The 21,392-nt window shown below is 35.7% G+C and overlaps 1 protein-coding gene across 3 annotated transcripts in view; it reads right to left on the reverse strand.

Moving 5' to 3' along the window:
• LOC145242163 (slit homolog 2 protein-like) overlaps positions 1–21,392 on the reverse strand; it is a 594,752-nt gene that overhangs the window by 297,201 nt on the left and 276,159 nt on the right. For all 3 annotated transcript variants that reach the window (XM_080105142.1, XM_080105141.1, XM_080105140.1), the window contains exon 4: positions 6,565–6,636. In XM_080105142.1, coding sequence (XP_079961268.1) covers positions 6,565–6,636 — 72 coding nt within the window. The remainder of the gene's footprint in view (positions 1–6,564; positions 6,637–21,392) is intronic.

Below are 21,392 nucleotides of genomic sequence, written 5' to 3' on the forward strand. Positions count from 1 at the left end.
AACATTTTCTTCTTAAAATAAAGGAAACCAAAAAAAAAAAAAAAAAACCCAGAAAACAATTATATTTTCTGGCAAGGACGGACACAGCGGTGTGTACCGAATGTTCTTCGCTTATCAAAGTCGAACGTAACATCCACCCCCTTCTTTTCTTGGCGAGTGCAGACCGATGGAGAAGGAGAAAAAGCATGTGTGTTTACAGGGAAATTCTCCCAGTTAAACGCGCCATCGTCCACGACAGGTGAAGCGTGAAGGGTGAATTGATATAGCGACAGGGAACCGGATTTGTTCCGGGTCAGCGCCCACCGCTATAAAACATGACCCTATTAAGAAAGTCAAGATACCGGCTTCAGGAAACGAATCGGTCCCCTTTATATTAAAGGGTGAACATTGCCAGAAAGGGAGAAACGCACGAACAATATGACGCATTATTACGATGTAAAAATATAATTTTTTTTTAAATCGCGCCATTGTTTCATAGGTCGATGTCGGCTCAAAGGTTAAGCTTGTTGGAAGAAGGGGTGTAGAATTCAAGAAATTCTGAGAATTCTAAATAAAATAATACAATAATTTGTATAAAATTACCTGCTATGACAATTTTGTGTTGGTGCGTATGTTATCACCCATATCCATTATTTTTAAATATGAAGTCGCTCGATTGCCGAAGATTTGTACTGAGAAGGCGATGTGATTGGAACACGCACGCACGCACACACACACACACACACACACACACACACACACACACACACACACACACACACACACACACACACACACACACACAAAACACGTGTATATTCATATATTTATTCGTTTAAATTATGTGTATATATATTTTATAAGTATGTGGCACTGTGTGTGTATTGGTTTACTTTGTTCTGTTAGTGCGTGGGTAGATGTGCGCGAGGTGATGGAACTTGTACGTGAGTTTTAAAGTGTCCTTTCTTTTATCCCCCCCCCATCACCGACCAAAGGCACAGAGTGGGGTGGAGGGTTTTGGGGTTCATTATATACGCAGTTCAAATATTTCAGATTTGCATTGATTTCATCCGCAGTCATTGGACCCAAATTAAGCAAGACTCCTCTAATGGCTTAAATTATATACAGTTTAGATAATCAATATCATGTAATCGATTTTGACCAAAATTGAAATAAATATTCTAAAAATCGTGTTTAGTATCATTATATAATACTTTTTATGGGGACAAAAAATTAACGCCAAAATATTTTGGGATTTTTTTTTTATCTTCAGCATTGTTTGAATTTGAACTGAAATTTGGAAGTTTTGGAAGCTGGTAAACCCCAGAATTTTGTTTTAAAGAAACATTTATTTGTTTATCATCAACTAAGTTTTGGCGATATAACGCCATTATCAGAAATAAAATAATGTTTTTCTTTATCCTTTCTTATGTCATGCTGTCAGTAGTAGAGTCTCTGTGTTCAAATGTTCTAACCAAAATGAAATCGCGTGGGATGAATTAGAGAATTAAAAGAAAAAACATTTCCTCGATATAACCGTTGTTTAAATTTGAATTGAAATTTGTAAGTTTAAATAGCCAATACAACGCAGACATACCCCCCAAATAAAACAAATACAACAAAACAAACAAAACAACAAAAAAAACACCAACAAAAAATAGCAAACAAAAACAAAAAACAAAAAACAAAACATTTGCTTTAACTAAATTTCGGCGATATAACGCCATTATCAAGAATAAAATTAGTTTTTATGTTTACTGTAAAACTGTTTTGTACTGATGAATTGATTTTGGGGTGGAGTATTCCTTTAATTAAAGCATATATCGAAAAAGTTCTAGGAAAATTAACGTTGATTAACATATCTATATACATAAAGTAGTAGGGTTCGTGTGTGTGTGTGTGTGTGTGTGTGTGTGTGTGTGTACAACTCTCTTACAGCCTACACCAGTGGACTGATCATGATATGATGATGAAGCTCAACCTACAGATGGTGCACACCATTTTTTAAGGTTAAGGTCAGAGATCAAGGTCATAGCCTTTGTACCTATACTCTCCTACAGTGGACCGATCATGACCAAACCTGGCATGATGATGCCCCCCCCCCACTTTTGGATGTTGCACACCATTTTTCATGGTTAAGATCAGTGACATAGTCTATGTATATATACTTTCCTACGGCCCACATCACTGGACTGATGATGACACAACTTGGCATGATTATGGTCAACAAGCTCGGTATAGTTCACACTATTTTTCAAGGTCAAGGTCGAAGGTTAATGTTGGAATTTTGCTAATTTAGTATAATAATAGATAACAGTGAAATGAAAAATACAGTGAAAACGGTCTCCATTTTAAAAGTGCTTGCTGAAGGATAACGATCGCAGCCACACTTCCTGGATGCCCACCCATTTGCCCATGAATAGAATGGGGGGGAATCTCACATGTTTATGGTAAACGACTCGTCAATCAATAAAATATGTTAATTTATTTCTGTCTTTTATTCGAGTTTATTTCGTTTCGTTTCTTTGTCTTTGATGTTGTTCCTTCTTTTCGGCGTTACTCTTTTCTTTACAGCTTTCCGTTTTGATCCCAAATTTCCGTTTGAATAATAATTCCTTTCGCGCATTTCCATTCTTTCAACACGCTCACTTTATTCACTTCCGGTAAAACGTTAAAAAAAAAAAAAAAAGAAAAAAGGAAGAAACAAAAGTGTTACCTCTCACCGCCATTTTCTTTCTCTCTTTTTCTCTCTCTTTCTCTCTCTCTCTTTCTCTCTCTCTCTCTTCGTAAACTTGAATCTGTTTATCAGCTTTACTGTACGGTAACGTCAGAAAAGGTATTTTGGCGGCGAGGCCTTATTTCAACTTCCCGAGCACGAAATAACCCATTGACAAAAAAAAAAAGAAAAAAAAAAAATCAATATTTTTGCAAGAGTACACTGGTTGTTTGCAAGAATTTAATAGAAAATAATTTATATAAATTTAACACGTTAACTCAATAAGTTCCGGGCCCAACTCATAAAACAACAACTTTTAGACAAAATTCGACTTTATTCATCAACATAGTCGCCCCCCCTTTTTTTTGCTATTTCATCTCAAACAAGGTGCATTACCACTTAGAGGGGGGGGCTACTATTTGGGACGCACTATGTAGGGAGTTGACCAGCAAGATGCCTGTTCCCATTAAACTTCTACATGTCAGTACAGTCAGGAAAGGAGGAACCCGGAAGAGAATTCCAAAGTCTACCAGTTTGAAGAAAGGAACTATTAGAGTAAAAGGCTTTATGGATTTCTTCTGTGTAGGGGTGGAATCTTGCTGCTTGTTGAGTTTTTCGGGGTATTTACGTCGAGAGAGTGCAAGAGCTTGAGTTCGTCGGAGCACCTTCCATTAAAATACTTGTAAAATAGCCACAGGGATGCAACATTTCGTCGATTTGACAAGCGTTGGAGCTTGTGACCTATGAGGTTGGCGATTCTTTATTGAACCCTGTTCCAGGAAAGAAACACTAGTAGCGGATGCACCAGCCCAAATGTGGCAACAATACTCCGTAAATGGGTGGATGGTGACCTTGTAGAGGTACAAGATACTCTCAAGCGTAAGTAACTTTCTAGCACGGTACAGGGAGCCCACTTTATTCGCAGTAAGCTTGGCATTGCCATCAATGTATTTGTTCCAATCCATGTTCCCTGTGAACGTTAAGCCAAGCAGTTTGAACAAAGAGCTTTAAGGTAGTGTATCATTAGCCATGGCTATTAGTGGTTGAGAAGGTTTCTTGTATTTATTAAAGGAAAGAAGCTTAATCTTAGCAGCATTAAATGTTATCCTTCGTTTATGCCCTCATTGCACTACAGATTGGAGGTTTTCCTCTAAGGTTGTAACCATTTCCTTCGATATGTATACTTTCATTTTCCCCAGTCCAGAATGATACAAGGATTTAAACACTTCTCTAATAATCCGTTGCCTTTTTTGTAGGACAATCTCTCTTTGGCTTCAAAACATGTCTTTGTTTCCAATATCACTCCATTTTCGGAGCCAAGCTAAATAAAATCTAATATATGTCTGTATCCATATTTTCAAACTCTATCTCTTCCGAAATTAAAAGTCGTAGAGCATCGCTAGGGACCTCAAATCATTTGATTTTTTTTCATGGATCGTTCTTTTATGGGTATTTAGTTGAAGAAAATAGTTTTTAAATGAACAAAATTGAAAAAAAAGAAAAAAAAAGAAAAGAAAATCGTTATACATTTTGTAGATTCATCTTAGTTTAATTATAATTTTTAATCAGTTCATATGCGTGTCACGTTAGTACAGTGGTAACGTCACCAGTTTTAAAAGCTACAGTTTTGGTTTCGATTTTAGCTGATGCCACCCAAATACTTTTTTTTTTTAGTTTTTAAATCACAACTCTATAATATGTACAAAAGCTGGACAAATTAAAATATCATATTTAAGCGTATTTTACGACCGGGCAAAGCCCCCCAACTAGTATTTAAGTAATTAAAATTGTGCGTAAATAAAACCTTTGTAAATATTATTTTAAATGATAAACGTTTTGCTAATAAATCTTGTTTTCAAAAAAAAAAAAAAAAAAAAAAAAAAAAATCTGCGAAAACACAATTATGAATGTGCGTGTTGTTTTGTTACGGTTCCCGTTAGATCACCGAAGTTGATTCTGGTCAGTATTAAAATGGGCGATCATTCGGGAATTCCAGGTGCTGTATGTGCTCTCCGCTTATCTCGGCATTGCTTCCAGTAGTCCTGGACCCCTCCTTGCCACTGGAATCAAGCAGTGCCGATTTGGGAGTGGTTGGAGATTGCGCAACCCTTACCTTACAATTACACGCGCAGCTATCCTTGCTGGGGGTATCCATTGTCTCTAAAGACTAAACGGATGCATCGATGTTTTTTTATGATTCGACCGGAAGTAAATGTAAAAAAAAAAAAAAAAAGAATAGAGAAGAAAAAAAAAACGGCGTTAAAGCAAAATATGTCGTTTTAGTCGTTGATTATTCTGGGGGGGGGTACCTCAAATATATTTGGTCCGTAAAAAGGCTCACAGAAAATAAATATTTAAATTTTTTTTATTTTAATCATTATACGCCAATAAATATTATCATGGTTAAATGAATGATTGCTGTATTCGTGTATATTGTTGATGGATAAGGGAGTTTAATTTTAGTATCTAATAGGCTAAGTGACGACTAAGCTCCATCCTCTGTCCCATCGCCGCAATATTGCATTACTGTGCCTATTTTACGATTGTTATATAGTAGGTCGACCACAAGAAATTATTTTTTAGTTATTAATATGTCTGTCGATCTATCCATTTATCCATGTTCATCATTCGATATCTCGTTATCTATCTATTTCTGTAGCTATCCATCTCGATCTATCTAACTGGAGAGATGGACGGGAGATGAATGTGAAGAATGTTGAAAATCTGTCAAAATATGGTAACATCATATCATAGACAAGTTTGCCGGAAATATATGATCAGCTGACGAAAGAACGTGTATGTTACATCGTTCTAGTTAGATGAGAAGAATAATTAGAGTTGGAATTTGGACGTTAAGCAGAGCAAACGGTTTAATAGGTCGTCCCCCCCTTCCCTGGGCAGGGGGCTGACGTGTCTTAGAATGGAGACCTAGAATTAACTACGCAAGCAAATATATTCACTTTCCATTCTTCTGCAATCGACACCTGGAAAGTGAATAAAAAAACTATATAAAACCAACCAGCGTTCTTGGAAGTGAATGAATGTTCGTCCAAACAGGTTCCAGCCTCCCCTCCAAGAACAAGATGAATTCCAGGTGGACAAGATCAACGACGCATGAAATTAAGGTATGTCCAAAATACATGGAACGAACACACACACACACACACACACACACACACACACACACACACACACACACACACACACACACACACACGAACAGTTAGATATAAATATAACATAGACAGCAACAACATAACTTAGGGTTCAAATAGTGAAGAACAAACAATAAACATATAGTGACACGTATACACATCGGGATGAACCTTTCGTCCCAAGTACACATCGACATATAGTGCTATGGTACACATTACACAACATACCCCTTTTTGATACGCCATCATACAACACGATTGTAATTTAATGAAATCTGCTCTGATAAAGTTGTGCCCCCTCGACGTACATACCCCTACTAATTCGACAAACAGCAAAATCACACGCCATTCACTATGAGGTTCTTAAATTCCAGACCAACCTTCTACTCTAATAGTTTCTTTCATTTGGGCTGCTAGACTTTGGAATACCCTCCCTGTTTCCTGCTTCCCTGATTGCAGTAACTTGCAGATGTTTAAATGTAACGTAGACAGCCATCTCGCCGCTCAACTCTCCACAGTCCCCAGTTAGAGACGATTTCAAACAGTATCTCCTTGCGTTCCGAATGGCAATATGCGTCTTGGAGAGGGTGGATGGAGTGAGAGGTGAACAAGAGAAAAAAAAGTATCAAAAAGCTGTTTTTTATTAATTTTTTTTTTTTTTTTTTTTTTTTTTTTTTTTTACAGAGGGCAACATATAAAATATCATATACTCACAAGCGATACAATTTGGGCATATTTGCAAAAAGCAAGTCTGGTATATCCGTCAGGAGATTATCATTTAAGCGCCTGAAAGTAAACAAACAAAAAATATATTAAAAAAAAAAAAAAAATCAGTTTGTACCAAAGAATAATGAACAAAAAATAATGATTACGTTTTTAATATGTTAACAGCAACGTTCTTGGCCTTCGGGTCAAGATCACAGTGTAGTATATGTTCCTATGCTACACTTTGCCTTCTCTGTCCTCGGTCAAGGAGGGAAAAATCTTTTCAAACTGAGACTATATTTTTGTTCCTATCCAGAGTACCTCTTTTTGGGGAGCTGGATTTTCCCCACATTTAAAACCGATCTTGTGTCTAACTCTTCCCTCGTGGGGAGGCAAGTAATTAGGAACAATAATGGAGATAGCAGACATCCGCCTTACAACTTAAGGATGAGCCAAAGTTCTATCTAAGTCTTACTTTTTCATATTGTATGAAGTATTCCCGAGGGTAACTTAGAAACTATTTATCTTATCGGGTTAAAAATCTGCATTGTGATTACTGTATGGTTGGGACGTGACGATGACGCCCCCAGTTTGAATCCAGTTTGTTCAACACACACACACACACACATCATTCGCTTAGGATGTTGGCAACCTTCACGTGGTTTCTCCGGTAATCCACGATGTCTTTATAGAAAGAATTTCTGACTACTTTTTGATTGTATTTGAAAGATTAGAGACTAAAGTTAATTTCATAAAGGAAAAATATATTTGTACACGTGAGAAAAAAAAACAAGTTATGAAAAATCTTTTCACGACGAGCTTACCAAGTCAGCTAAATTTTAAAGTTAAATAAATTTATTGTAAAAATCCTTTAAAAGATAAATACTAGTTTTCTGTGTCTATTTCAAAGATAATTAGTAAAGCTAAGATATTGAATTAAATTTAAAAAAACACCTTGTTTGTACAAAAACTTGCTTCATTAGCTAAAAAAAAAAAAAAAACGAGGGATTATGCCTTTCGTAAAATCGCAACAAATGGAAGTTTTGTAAACACGGATATACGGAAATTTCAGCCAGTCGAATGGCTCTGAAAATGACGTCATGTAATTCAAAGGAGGGAGGGGTGCTAGTTTTTTTCCCAGACGTGCATCTGTACATTCCTATCCTAAACGTTTGTATCATTTTTACTATTTTTTAATTTAATTATGTTTCTATGTTCCTATTTTTAAATTAATTTTTTTTAAATTATTGTTCAATATTATATAAAAAATTAAGTTACGCCGAAAGTTTCACATTCATGCAAGCAAGGAAAATATTAAAATCTTACATATAAAAATTATGCGAAACCTGTATTTAAAAAAAGTGTAGAAATATTTTTTGCAATTATAATTTTTCCGTGTGAAAATATTAAATAAACAATACTTAATTCGATGATAATATTGGGAGTTCGAGAAATTGATTTTTCTTCAAGTTATATCGAATTCATTAATACGGACTTTAGAGGCTTTTTTTCATAATGTCCCTGTAAAAATTAAATAATATTTTTAATTTTTATAATTTACGATGCTTTATTTTCATAAGAAAAACAGATTCATTCATTTTTTTACTACTGAAAACCATAACTTTAGTAAAGATATTCTTTGTTTAAACAAAATAATACATTTTCACTAAGATTTAAATAAAAATAATTAGTTTATTATATTCCGCGATTATTATTTGATAAATACTGAAAATTTCATTAAAATTGGTTAATTTTCTGATTTTTGGTGAATTTTTAAGTAAATGGAGGGGTCAAAATATTTATACACTTTGAGCATCAGCATCCATTTTGCACGTACCTAGGAAAGCTAACGCCAATAATAGAATCTTTGGATTCATATAGTATTTGATAACTAGGACTATGACTACAGCATATTCTTTTCATAGTTTTGATTCTCGAGTATAAATCCGACACAGTTAATCAACCGAGAACCACATCACTCTATATAAAAGCATATAAGATATTAAGGGATACACACCCGAGAGTCAAAAAAATGAACAGAATATGCTGTCGTCATAGCCCTAATGATGACTGTTATGTTAGAATACCTGTAACTTTTTTTTTTCTTATATGAACTTTCCCATGAATATGTAGCAGTTGAAGCTTGCTACAATAGCAGGCAGGGACGAAATCTCGCGGCTCGAGATTTAAATCAACCGTCTCTCTGGCTTGTCAAATCACAAGCCAGCTCTCAATCATGTGACCGAGTACATAAAAGGCGAAATCGGCAACTCTCCCTCCTCTTTCCTCCCTGCTCTGCCTGGCAGTTGACTTCGCTTGGGACCTTTGAACCCAGGCTAACGTGAATACAAAAGACCAACATTGCTATCTTTAAACACCCACTTATTTTCCTGTGCGGTACCAACACGAACTTTTTTTTTATCATGCTAGAGAACTGGTCTCATCGATACATCGATACGAACTCCTAATACCCACTACAACACGTAACACGCTAAATATTTTGCTCTTTCTTTCTCCTTTAACTGGCCTCCTTCGTCCCTACGGCTACTGGCTATAACAAGGGCATAAAGAATCATTCTCCCCTTCAACAAACCGGCATAATATTTAATTCTTTATTTTGACTACTACTGACTAAAAACACTTGTGAACTAAACGATTCTCTCCGTTAACAAGCCGGCATAATATTCAATTTATCTTTACACACAAGACCATTTCCAGCTACTAAACCTTTTCTCTCTTGTACATGCTACTAACAAAGATGACAAATAAAGTTGCTTTTAAATGTTGAAATGAAACTCTTTTAACAAAAGGCATTCATATACATTCAATTGCACTGCATAGACCATACTTCAGGGCTTAGTGCGGATTCCGTTTCTCGGAGCGAAGAAAATGATTTTAAGGTTGAAAACCGTCCGATTCTATTTCCTTTTGCGTTAAAAATAATACATATTCAATTTATTATAATGAAGTCGTATTCATGTCTGATTTTTGTTCACAATTTGATTAATATGTAAAAAAAGGTTAATTTCTTCACGGATTTTCAAATACTTCTACTCACGCATGATTTTTTTCATATGCTACCTAGTAAAAAGGAATCAACGTTCAACAGGGTATCTCATTTGCATACTACATTAAAGAAAACCTGTTTTAATAATTAGCTAAATTTTTAATAGAAATTAGCAATAGATTTGTGTTAGGTATTCTATTTAGAGATATTACATCTATATGAAGTTGGTTTATTCAATTTATTTGTCCCCCGACAAAAGAAGGGTGAAACCGTAAATTCAACCTTGTCCGTTCGTTCGTTCGTTCGTTCGTTCGTCTACCCGCACTTACACTTGACTACGCCTTGGAATTTTTTGAAAATTTCCACAAACATTAAACATGATATGAGTAAAAAAAGGTAACAGAACAGATTTTCCGGGACAATTCCGATTGCCTTCCTAGTGCTGACTTTTGGGTTAAAATTGCTAAAATTGACATTTTTATGCTTATTAAAAAAAATTGATGACTTGGATTTTTATAAAACTTCCTGAAAAGTTGTAATTAACTGATTTTAATATAATTTTGTTTGTCTATACTTCGCGATAACTCTTGGGTGTGCCCCAGGGGCTCTTTTAGGGCTAATAAAAACACTCCATTTTTGGGACTATTTTACCATATTTGTCCAAAATTTTCTGTGTATGTCTATTCAGCAGTTTTGCATGGTGCTGAACTCAAATTTAAATATGTTAAGGCCTTGGGGACTTTTGGGGCTAAATGGGGGCGGGGCAAATGATGAAAAATCATTTCTTTTTTTTTTTTTGCATGGTACAGAACTAACTCAAATTTACATATTAAGGCCTAAAACTGTACCGTTGATTCATTTTCACCAGGATTTGACGTCCCCTGGGGACTTTTGGTGCCAAATGTGTGAGGGGAGGGGGAATGCTGAAGTACGTCATTTTTTATGCCTCGTTCACTGTGGACTCACGGGGGACCATGAATGCATCACTTGTCTTCATTGAAATTTGCCTTAAAATTGTTTTCATTCTGACGGTGTGATCTCAGTCGTAAAGATGGTCGTTGTTAATATTTTCCTTATTGAGAGATTTTAAATATAACATTAAATACTTTATTGTAACAGAACGAGGAGTTCTGTGGTGCAATTGTAATTAGGTAAGCAATTTTAATCAATTATTGAATAATTGGTTATCTTTACGATTACTGTTTCTAGTTCACTTCCGGTTTCCCCATCGTTTTAAATCGATTTTTCACGGTATATCTTGTTTTTTCTTTTTTTTAAATAATTAGGTGAAAGTACAGAATAGGTACCGAAAAAACACATCTCTCAATGTAAAAAAGAGCTTTTCTAAAAAGAATAATGTTGATCCTAAGACACAAAAATCTTTAAATGGTCATGCACAACCGGAAGTGAAGTGGGAACAGTGATCGTAAAGATAACCCAATAATTAATTAAAAGAAATTCTATTGCGGCCAAATATGAACAAATATTATTTTAATAATATAAGAAATGCCATGATTTTGTGTTGGAGACCACACAAGAACACCTGTTTCGGTTATAAATAAAGATAAAACGGCCATTATTAAATCGTAATTTTCAGCGATGACAGTTAAGAGAACGTACTCAAGCCTGATTGTGTTTGAAATTTGAAAGATTATTTTCGGGTAAAATTTGACAACGGGAGAAAATTATTTGTTTGGACAGCTGCATAATCAAGAAATGATTTCAGATAAAAAAAAATTATGTTGGCAAATTAAAGAGGTCACGATATATATATATATATATATATATATATATATATATATATATATATATATACATTATATGTATATTTTTTTGTTTACAGAAAGTTTTAGATGAGAAAAATCATTGGTACCGTCGGTTTCAAATTCGATAATTAAGACCGTTTTACATACCCATATCAAGCTCTCGTCAGCCAATACTCATCTCTCTCTCTCTCTCTCTCACACACACACACACACACACACACACACACACACACACACACACACATATATATATATATATTGCTCTTCATTTGTGGAGGAATTTAGACGATGTCAAAGCATCGTTAATTCATTACCCACACAGCATCAGCCGAATAGCGTAATGGTTAGAAGCCTTGACTCTGTCACTTGGGCGGTCGGGTTTCGATCCTAGCTTGAGGCAGTTGCCTGTCTAGCCGCACTAACGAGCTGTGAAACAGCGAAACAGTACTGTATGTGGATGACATTATATATATATATATATATATATATATATATAGTACAATTCTGCTATCAAAAAATATATCTTTAAGAAAGCAACACCTATCAAGATAAAAGTCCAACAATATTAAGAGGAGCAAAATATATTAAAGAGAAATGAGTTATATATAACTCTACTATATCATTAGTACAATAAGGAAAATTAAAAGGGTAAAATTATTAAAAAGAAAAAGAACTCTGTAGACCACGGCATTTCGAAACTTAATTCTTCTCACCAGAAGAGAAGAAGGGCCAGAATTATACAAAATGCATATACTACTGCCGCTAGTCTCTAACTTCTGGACAGGGTTCAAAAGAGAGTCGCCAACCTGATAGGTTCTGAACTGTCATCTAAGCTTCAACCTCTGTCCCAGCGACGAAATGTGAGATCCCTCTGTTTTACAAATATTTTAATAGTGGATGCTCCGACGAACTACAAACCCTTGTACCCCATTCGACGTAAATTCTCTTGACAAACCTGACAAGCAACAAAGTCCCACCCCTTCACATTAGAGATCCTTAGATGTAAGAAAGCCTTCTACTCTAATAGTTTCTTCCCCAGAACTGCTAGACTTTGGAATTCCCTTCCGGGCTCCCTCTTCACCAACTGTACTGACATGCAGAAGTTCAAGTATAATGTGAACATACATCTTGCTGCTCAACTCCCTACATAGTATCCCTGCAACTTATGTTCCTGATAGTAGCTCCCTAAATCAAAGTGGCACTGTGCCTTATTTGGGGTGAAGATGTAATTTTAAAAAGATTAGATAAAAACTGTCTTTATTACATTTAGATGTGAAATGAGACTGAAGCAATAGGATGAACAATGAAATAAAAAAATATTGAAAGAAAATATAAGAGTAAATCGGAAAGGTGTTATATTAGTAGGTAAAAGTTAAAAAGAAAAACATGGATCATTATAGAATGATGAGCATCATTAAAGAAAAGCAAATAATATATAAAGTCTAGAAGTAAAAAAATAGGATCCATAAACTTTTCCATGACCAGATTTCTTTTTTTTTTTAATTTTTCCCTTTTAATTTTCATTATTGTTCTGATAATATAATGAAGTTATATATGCTTTCCTCCTAATCTCTCTCTCTCTCTCTCTCTCTCTCACACACACATATATATCTATATATATATAACTACTTCATTTACTCACATAAAATTAATATACGAAAGTATAAATTTATGCGTAAACTTTAAGTATTTACTTCAAAAGTGCTCAATACGTAGGTAATTAGTTAGTTATAAAATATATATGGCGATTAAGCTACACTGAATATTCCGCGTTTCATCCACTCTAGGATTCTTCAGGCTTATGCGCGAATTTTGTGGTTGTCTGTCCTTTTTATACACGCGCCTTCTATTGAGATTTTAGTTAGCCAATCAGCTTTCTAGTATCCACCACGCCCTTCCTATCAGCCAATGAACATTCACTTACCGGACAAAGGCCTATTTGACCTCGTGTTGACCTATTCCTTTGTGTATGCTCTACTTTGCCTTGAGAAAGCTGATTGGCTAACTAAAATCTCAATAGAAGGTGCGTGTATAAAAAAGGACAGACAACCACAAAATTCGCGCATAAGCCTGAAGAATCCTAGAGTGGACGAAACGCGGAATATTCAGTGTAGCTTAATCGCCATATATATTTTATAACTAATAAACTATATTTTATAACTAACAAACTATATATATATATATATATATATATATATATATATATATATATATATATATATATATATATATATATATATATATATATATAAATAAGGGGGTAGTCACCAACAATGTGTATTTTTTAACATTATTTTATTATTCCGTGTCTTGGTTTTTCATTGAGAATTATGTTTGGATCATTGTAATAATGTTTTTTAAATCATTGAAATCGTTTTTACGCGTTTCAGACGTTCTGTGAAGCGTCCTCGTCAGAAATTATTTTCAAATGTGTTGGAGATGTAAAAATGTCATTTTCGTAGTTAATTTGAAGTGTTTCCAAGGGGTGGAGGCGTGAAAGTTCTATTATTCATTGGCATGTTCAATTTTTATTACTCTTTTATTGGGCATATATATATATATATATATATATATATATATATATATATGAGCGATTAGGAAGAAGTTATATATAATGATGTAACACTATTATCTGTAGGTATTTAATAATTATCACAGTAAATAATTATGTCAGCTCCTTTAAGAAACTCGTTTCTTATCGTTGCGCACTTTACAATTGAAATATAGTCGGTCACTTCAGTTCGCATGCACAGGTCATCAGATAATGATTAGATCAGTCTGATAGACATTAAAAACATTTAAAAGTAAATGTTTAAATTTCAAGGATATTTCTCGCGTTTGACGGTAGCCAAATGGATTTAGTTCTTGTTAATGGAGTAAGAGATGCTGGGTTCGAATCTCTTGACGGGTGTTAATTGTAAAACCCTGCACTGATAATTCCCGAAAGGATTAAAACACTAGTGTCTCTAGGTATTTAATAATTATCAATAGTAAGTAATTATATGTATATATGTACACACAGAGGGCGGTAAAATACGCTTAAATATCTTATTTACGCAAATTTCGTATTTATTATAATGGAGTCAATTCTATATTGATTATTACATATGATATTGTACTCAAGATATAGTTTTCATTAGGGCTATGACAAGATAATATTCTTTTCATTGTTTTGACTCTCGAGTATATATCCAAGACAGTTAGACACAGTTAATCAGTCGAGAACGACAAGGAATCAATTATATAAACTGTTTAAACAACCTATACCTCATTTGATTCGCCTTTTATTCCTCTATAGTTTTACCTGTTCATATTTGGCTTTTAATTGAAATATTCTAGTGTTCACTTCAAATTGAGGAGGCAAAAAGAACGTCCGCAGCAAAAAATTCGCTTAAAATCAGCTTAAACTATCGCCCCTAAATCAGTTTAAAATATCCACCAAATCATCTCTAATCGTAATTGTTGTTGTTCCAATTCATACAACGTAACATTTAGGCCATATGCTATGGCTTTCTCTTAGTGATCGTCAGGAGCTCATTTATCTCCACCTTTCTGGTTTACCCAATCGAGAAATCGGCTGCAGATTGAAATGTGATGAGAAAACGGTACGAAAGACTTTTTTTTTTTACACTGTGATCACCACTTATCAAGGCCCGGAAGCCACTCAGGGATAAGGGTTATTGCAAGTACAGTACGTTAGTGTGGAGATTTGATGAAGTGTTTACTTAAGGGGGCGGTTCATTAGGAATTTTTTAACATTGGACTTGAACACATCCAAGTTGTAGTCCGGTGGGAAGCAGGCAGACGGAACAGAGTTCCACAGGCATGCAGTTCTAAGAAAGAAGCTTTGTTCATGGAATCCACGTTTTGATTTAGGCACAGATAAAGAGTGGGGGAAATTTTTCACAGTGGATTCGGCTAGACGGGTGTTTTTCGTGAAAGATTGGCGAGGGGGACCAGAGATTGGAGTTCAGACGAGCACCTGCCATGGAAATAACGATAAAACAAGGATAGGCTCGCAACGTCTCTTCTGTGGCAGAGAGGTTGCAGGGCAGAGAAAAGGGCATCCCTCACTAAGCCACGTAGTCTATTTTGTACTCTGTCAAGGCAGGATAGGCTGTTTTTTTTTGCAGCTCCTGCCCAGATATGGCAACAGTATTCCATCCTTGGACGTACTTGGCTTTTATATAGATAGAGAATTGCATCAGTAGTGAGATATCTTCTGGAGCGGTAGAAGGATCCCACCATCTTTCCAGTGACCTTGGCAACAGACTTGATGTACGTGTTCCATTTCAGATCAGGAGTAAAGGACAAACCCAGAAGCTTGTCAAAACACGGGGCCTCTCCCTGACGAGAGCCATCCATTTCAATTGATGCCAGATGGGGATCAGAGCGTTGATGATGTAAGGATAGACTGTGCAAAAGCACCAAAGCACCAGCAGTGTTCGTGATGCCCTAAATCTGGTTGTACTAAACTTACTTCTAATAGGGAAGACAATGCTATCAAGATCCGTAGCCTAAGAAACAAATTTGAAACGGTTCCCCAAATCCAACAACAGTGCAATCTTGTTAAAAAGTGCTCTCTTTCTACTGTCAAGAACAGATTAAAGGAATTTAATTCGCGAGGATATGTTGCAAGACGCAAGCCAATGATTTCTGTAAAGAACAGAAAGCGCCGTCTGGACTTCGTCAGATGCAATGAAGATCATGACTCTTCATATTGGTCAAAAGTGCTTTTTAGCGACGAAAGCAAGTTCAATAGGCTAGGCAATGATGGTAAGCAGTTCGTCCGTCAGAGGAAAGACAAAGAATTTAATCATAGGTGCTCAGTTTCAACACTTCAAGGTGGTGGAGGTTCAGTTTTGGTGTGGGGCATTATTAGTACCAATGGTCCAGGGCCTACAAGGGGCGTGCAATAAGTAATGCCCCTGACGCACTTACAGTTGTCTGATCTAGCTGAAATTTTTCATGTGCAATGATTTATATCTCTAGGGGTTATGTAGCAAATTACAGCTCTGAACTAATTGTGGTTTCTGTTTTACAGGTGTTTGAACTGAGTCAAGTGTGTTGAATGTCGAGCTGTGATCCGGTTTTTGTATTTGAAAGGACGCACACCACAGGAGACTTTTGATGAAATGAAAGAAACTTATGGTGATAATGCCCCATCATATGACCTTGTAAAACGCTGGTATCATGAATTCAAACATGGCCGGAAGTTTGTGGAAACAGCTCCCAGACCTGGTCGCCCCCCTTCTGCCATTGATGAGGCATCTGTCCATCAAGTTGAGGCTGCCATTTTGGAAGATCCGCGCATTACTATTCGCCAAATAGCACAAGATGTCAAGATTAGTACAGGGTATGTGGAAACTATCTTTCATGACCATTTGCATATGCATAAGGTGTCTACCAGATGGATTCCCAGATTGCTCACACCATTCCAGAAGCGAGAACGCGTCGAGTGCTCGAGGATGAATTTGGAGATGTGCCAAGAAGATGAGTCAAAGTTTTTCAAAAAACTGATTACACAGGATGAAACCTGGGCCCATCACTATGATCCAGAGACCAAAGCCCAGTCAATGCAGTGGAAGCACTTGGACTCACCACCTCCAAAGAATGCAAAGGTGCAGCCCTCCGCTGGCAAGGTCATGCTCACACACTTCTGGGATCAGGATAGAGTAGTGATGACAGATTTCCTGGCAAAGAGTACCACAATTACAGGAGCCTATTATGCTTCACTTTTGAGGAAATTAAGGGAAGCTATCAAAATCAAGAGGCGGAGCAAGATCAGCAAAGGTACCCTCCTCCTGCAGGACAACGCTCCGGTCCACAACTCACATGTCGCCAGATCAGAAGCACGGGTGTGTGGTTATGAAATCCTCCCTCATCCTCCCTACTCTCCTGACCTTGCATCCTCTGACTTTCACCTCTTCCCAGCCATGAAGTTGTTTTTGAAAGGAAAGCGTTTCCCAGATGATGCAGCCTTGATTTCTGAAGTCATGTCGTGGTTGGAGGACCAACCTGGGGTGTTCTACAAAAACGGTCTCCAGAGCTGCACCAAACGATGGGAGAAATGCATAACTCTGGTTGGTTCCTATGTAGAGAAGGACTAATAACGTTGCTCTACTGCTATGGGAAGTGGGTCAGGGGCATTACTTATTGCACGCCCCTCGTATAGTTCGCTTGCAAGGTCGAATTAATTCAACGAAGTACATTAATATGTTGACTGAGCATTTTCTAACCTACTTTGGTTGATAATCCCATCTGCATGCAGGATAATGCCCCCATTCACACAGCTGGCGATGTCAAGAGGTTCGTGAAGAGCATGATATTCCGTGTTTGATTTGGCCTGCAAAATCTCCAGACCTCAATCCTATCGAAAACATATGGCATTACATCAAGCAACAGCTACGCAATGATAAATTTTCAAATTTGGAAGAACTTTGGACAAAAATTAAAGAAAAGTAGGAGTATTGCTGCAGTCTAATTCAAGGAATTCCCAAAAGATTGCAGACGGGCTATGCTACTAAATATTAACTAGTTCATTGTGTTCCTGTTGTATTTGTGTTGCATTAATGTCCTAGCGTTACATTTAAATAACAATTTTCCATTTTGCGGACTTTCTTTTTGCCTCCTCAATTTGAAGTTATTTTTTAAATTGACGTGAACACTAGAATATTTCAATTAAAATTCAAATATGAACAGGTAAAATTATGGAAGAATAAAAGGCCAATCAAATGAGTTATAGTTTGTTTAAACAGTTACATTAAATTAGCTTAAATTTGCAGTTTTTGAAAAAAATTACAAGTGCGGACTTTCTTTTTTCCGTCTGTATATATATATATATATATATATATATATATATATATATATATATATATATATATATATATATATATATATATATATATATCCAAGTAGGCAGGCAAGAACGCCAGGACAGTACACAGAGCTTTATAATTATAGAGTTGAATATTAGTGCGAACACAAGCGAAGCACAATATTCTCCGTAATTTTTTATGGAGGATGCGGGTCCATTTTTTGTTAAGTACATACGATACTGCTACACCAAAACAGCTCTGAAACATTCCTAATTCTAAGATAATGAAATTCTAATACGATAATCTGCGTGCAAGTAACGGAGTCGAGAGAGGAAATCCTTAAGTGTCTTTCTCAAACTATTCCCCGCCCTTCATATTAAATCGGCGCGTAAAAGCGTTGTTGTTATTGCCAGCGAACACATCGGAGACGACGTGTTAACAATAGCCTACTCAAGTTTCACAACGAAAGAACAAACCAACAAAACATTGCGATTTCTTTATTAAAAAAACAAAAAACAACAAAAAAAAAAACAACAAAAAACAAAACAACAGCAACAAAAAACAAAAAACAAAACAAAAAAAAAAAAAGAAGCAAATAAACAAACAAAAACTAGCTAATCTGGCCTGGCGTTGCCCGGTATGTAGTGAAGTGTTTTTAGCTTTTAATTTTATATTTTTGTTTTCTTACCTATGCAGGAAAGAGAGTTCATCGTTCAAACTCATAGGACTGACATTCTCGTACTAGAATAAACTGGTCAATGATATATATATATATATATATATATATATATATATATATATATATATATATATATATATATATATATATATATATATATATGTATGTATGTATGTGTGTGTGTGTGGTAGAGAGGGCTCCCGTAAGCCGTGGTGAAGGCAACCTTTCTCGGAGAAGCAAATCTCTGATTTAAAAAAGCATAAAGCGGAAGAAAAGTACCCGCATTAAGCTGGTCTGCAGTTTAATGTGTTGCTGGCTATCTTGCTCTTGCTTGTTGCTGGATCTCAACATTTTGAACCGAGAGAGAGACTTAGCTGTCGTACAAAGCTAAGACTCTTTAACATCATATTTGTATAGATACTCCCTCAGACATTTGGGCTCATGGATTTTAAATGTCTGAGGGAGTGGCACTCGTCTGACAAGAGGTTGCAATCATCGTGTGTGTGTGTGAATCGATGAATAATTTTTTAAAAAATGATCAAGAAATAAAACGTCTTATACTGAAAAGTGTTTTTAAAAGAGAAGGGAAAGGCAAACAAGTAAAACGTATAAGTCGATACAGAAAGCAGAAAGATAGATTGAGAGCCTAACTTACTATATATTTTTGCAATTCCCCTATACTTGAAATGGATTCGTCCAACATCTTTCCGCTTGCTTGTGTAAACGAATATATATATATATATATATATATATATATATATATATATATATATATATATATATATATATATATAGTCATCCACATACAGTACTGTTTCGCAGCTCATCAATGCGGCTAGACAGGCAACTATCTCAAGCCGGGATTGAAACCCGACTGTCTGTACGACAGTTAAGGCTCCTAACCATTACGCTATTGGCGTCTGTTGAGTGAGTTTTTATATATATATATATATATATATATATATATATATATATATATATATATATATATATATATATATATATATATATATATATATATATATATATATATATATATATATATATATATATATATATATATATATTACCTACAGACATAAGTGTTTCATCCTTTTGGGGAATCATCAGTGCACAATGTCACGATTTACACCAGTCGATAGATTCGAACCCGGCGACAGAAGTCGTCCCTGTCTTCATTAGCAAGAACCTAATCTATTCGGCTAACATTAACTCCGAGAAATGTTGTCGAATTTTAAACACTCATTTTTAAATGCTTTTTAACGTCTGTTAGAGTGATCTATTCATTATATGATGATCTGCTCATAAGACCAAAATTGACCGACTTTAATTCAACTTAAAGTGCTCAACGGTAACAAACGAGTTTCTTGAAGGGGCTGGCATAATTATTTACTATAATAATTATGAAATATCTACAGACACTAGTGTTTCATCCGTTCGGGAATCATCAGCGCACGCACACACACACACACACACACACACACACACACACACACACACACACACACAGTTTTGCCAAATCTCATAAATTGATTTAAACTTTGGCTAGCAAGCAGAAAGATGTCGGACGAATCCATTTCAATTATAGGGGAATTGGCAAAAAATCTATAGTACATTAGACACTCAATCTATTTTTCTTTTTCTTTCTGGTTTCTATGCCAACTTATACCTTTTACTTCTTTGCCCCCCCCCCCCTGTTAAAACACTTTTCAGCATGAGACGTTTTATTTCTTTATCATTAAAAAAAAATTATTCATTGATTCGCACGTTATTTTATTTGAATATTAATATTAGTCAAAACACTGGCGAAGCATATTTGTTTCCGGCAGTCATTTTTGGCAGAGAGTGTACGTACGCTCATAAATAATATTAGTAAAGAAAACCTAGACAGCCAACATCTACATAACACAGGAGCACTCTGTCCCTCAAATCACACATATTGCACTAGAGTTCCCCCGTCATTCGTAATTGTTATTAACTAAGTTTGTGCTTAATTTTTACTGCACTGCGACGTTGGTGCCTGAAGCGACCGCTTAGTTCGGGTCGGATTTTGTGGATGAGAGCAAATAAATAAATGAAATAAAATAAAATAAATTAAAATGACAGAGTGTGTGAAATGTTTAATTTTGAAGCCATAGTTAGCCTGGCGGCGCCAGGGTTTGAACTCTTTACCTGAAATGCACTTGTCGGATCACAGTGTCGATGTCCGCCGAATGCCCCGCTAAGTAGATCGGGGTAATTTTATACGAGGTGGATATTAATGGCGTCGAGGTGACGGGGGAAACAATTATTGTTTTTATGTAATTTGTATTACTTCAAGCTAAATACGTTTGTAATCACTATTTTGTTAATAACACATGCAAACACACACGCACGCGCACACACACACACACACACACACACACACACACACACACACACACACACACACACACACACACACACACACACACACACACACACACACACAACACAACACACTGATAGAGCCGAACAGGAAAAAATAACTAAATATCTCAAGTAAGATTTGACAACTTGGTCCCTGAAATGAATAAACATGATACTAA

This window comes from Euprymna scolopes, chromosome 21, assembly GCF_053919585.1.
Source record: "Euprymna scolopes isolate OS-2025 chromosome 21, ASM5391958v1, whole genome shotgun sequence".
Lineage (NCBI taxonomy): Eukaryota > Metazoa > Mollusca > Cephalopoda > Sepiida > Sepiolidae > Euprymna > Euprymna scolopes.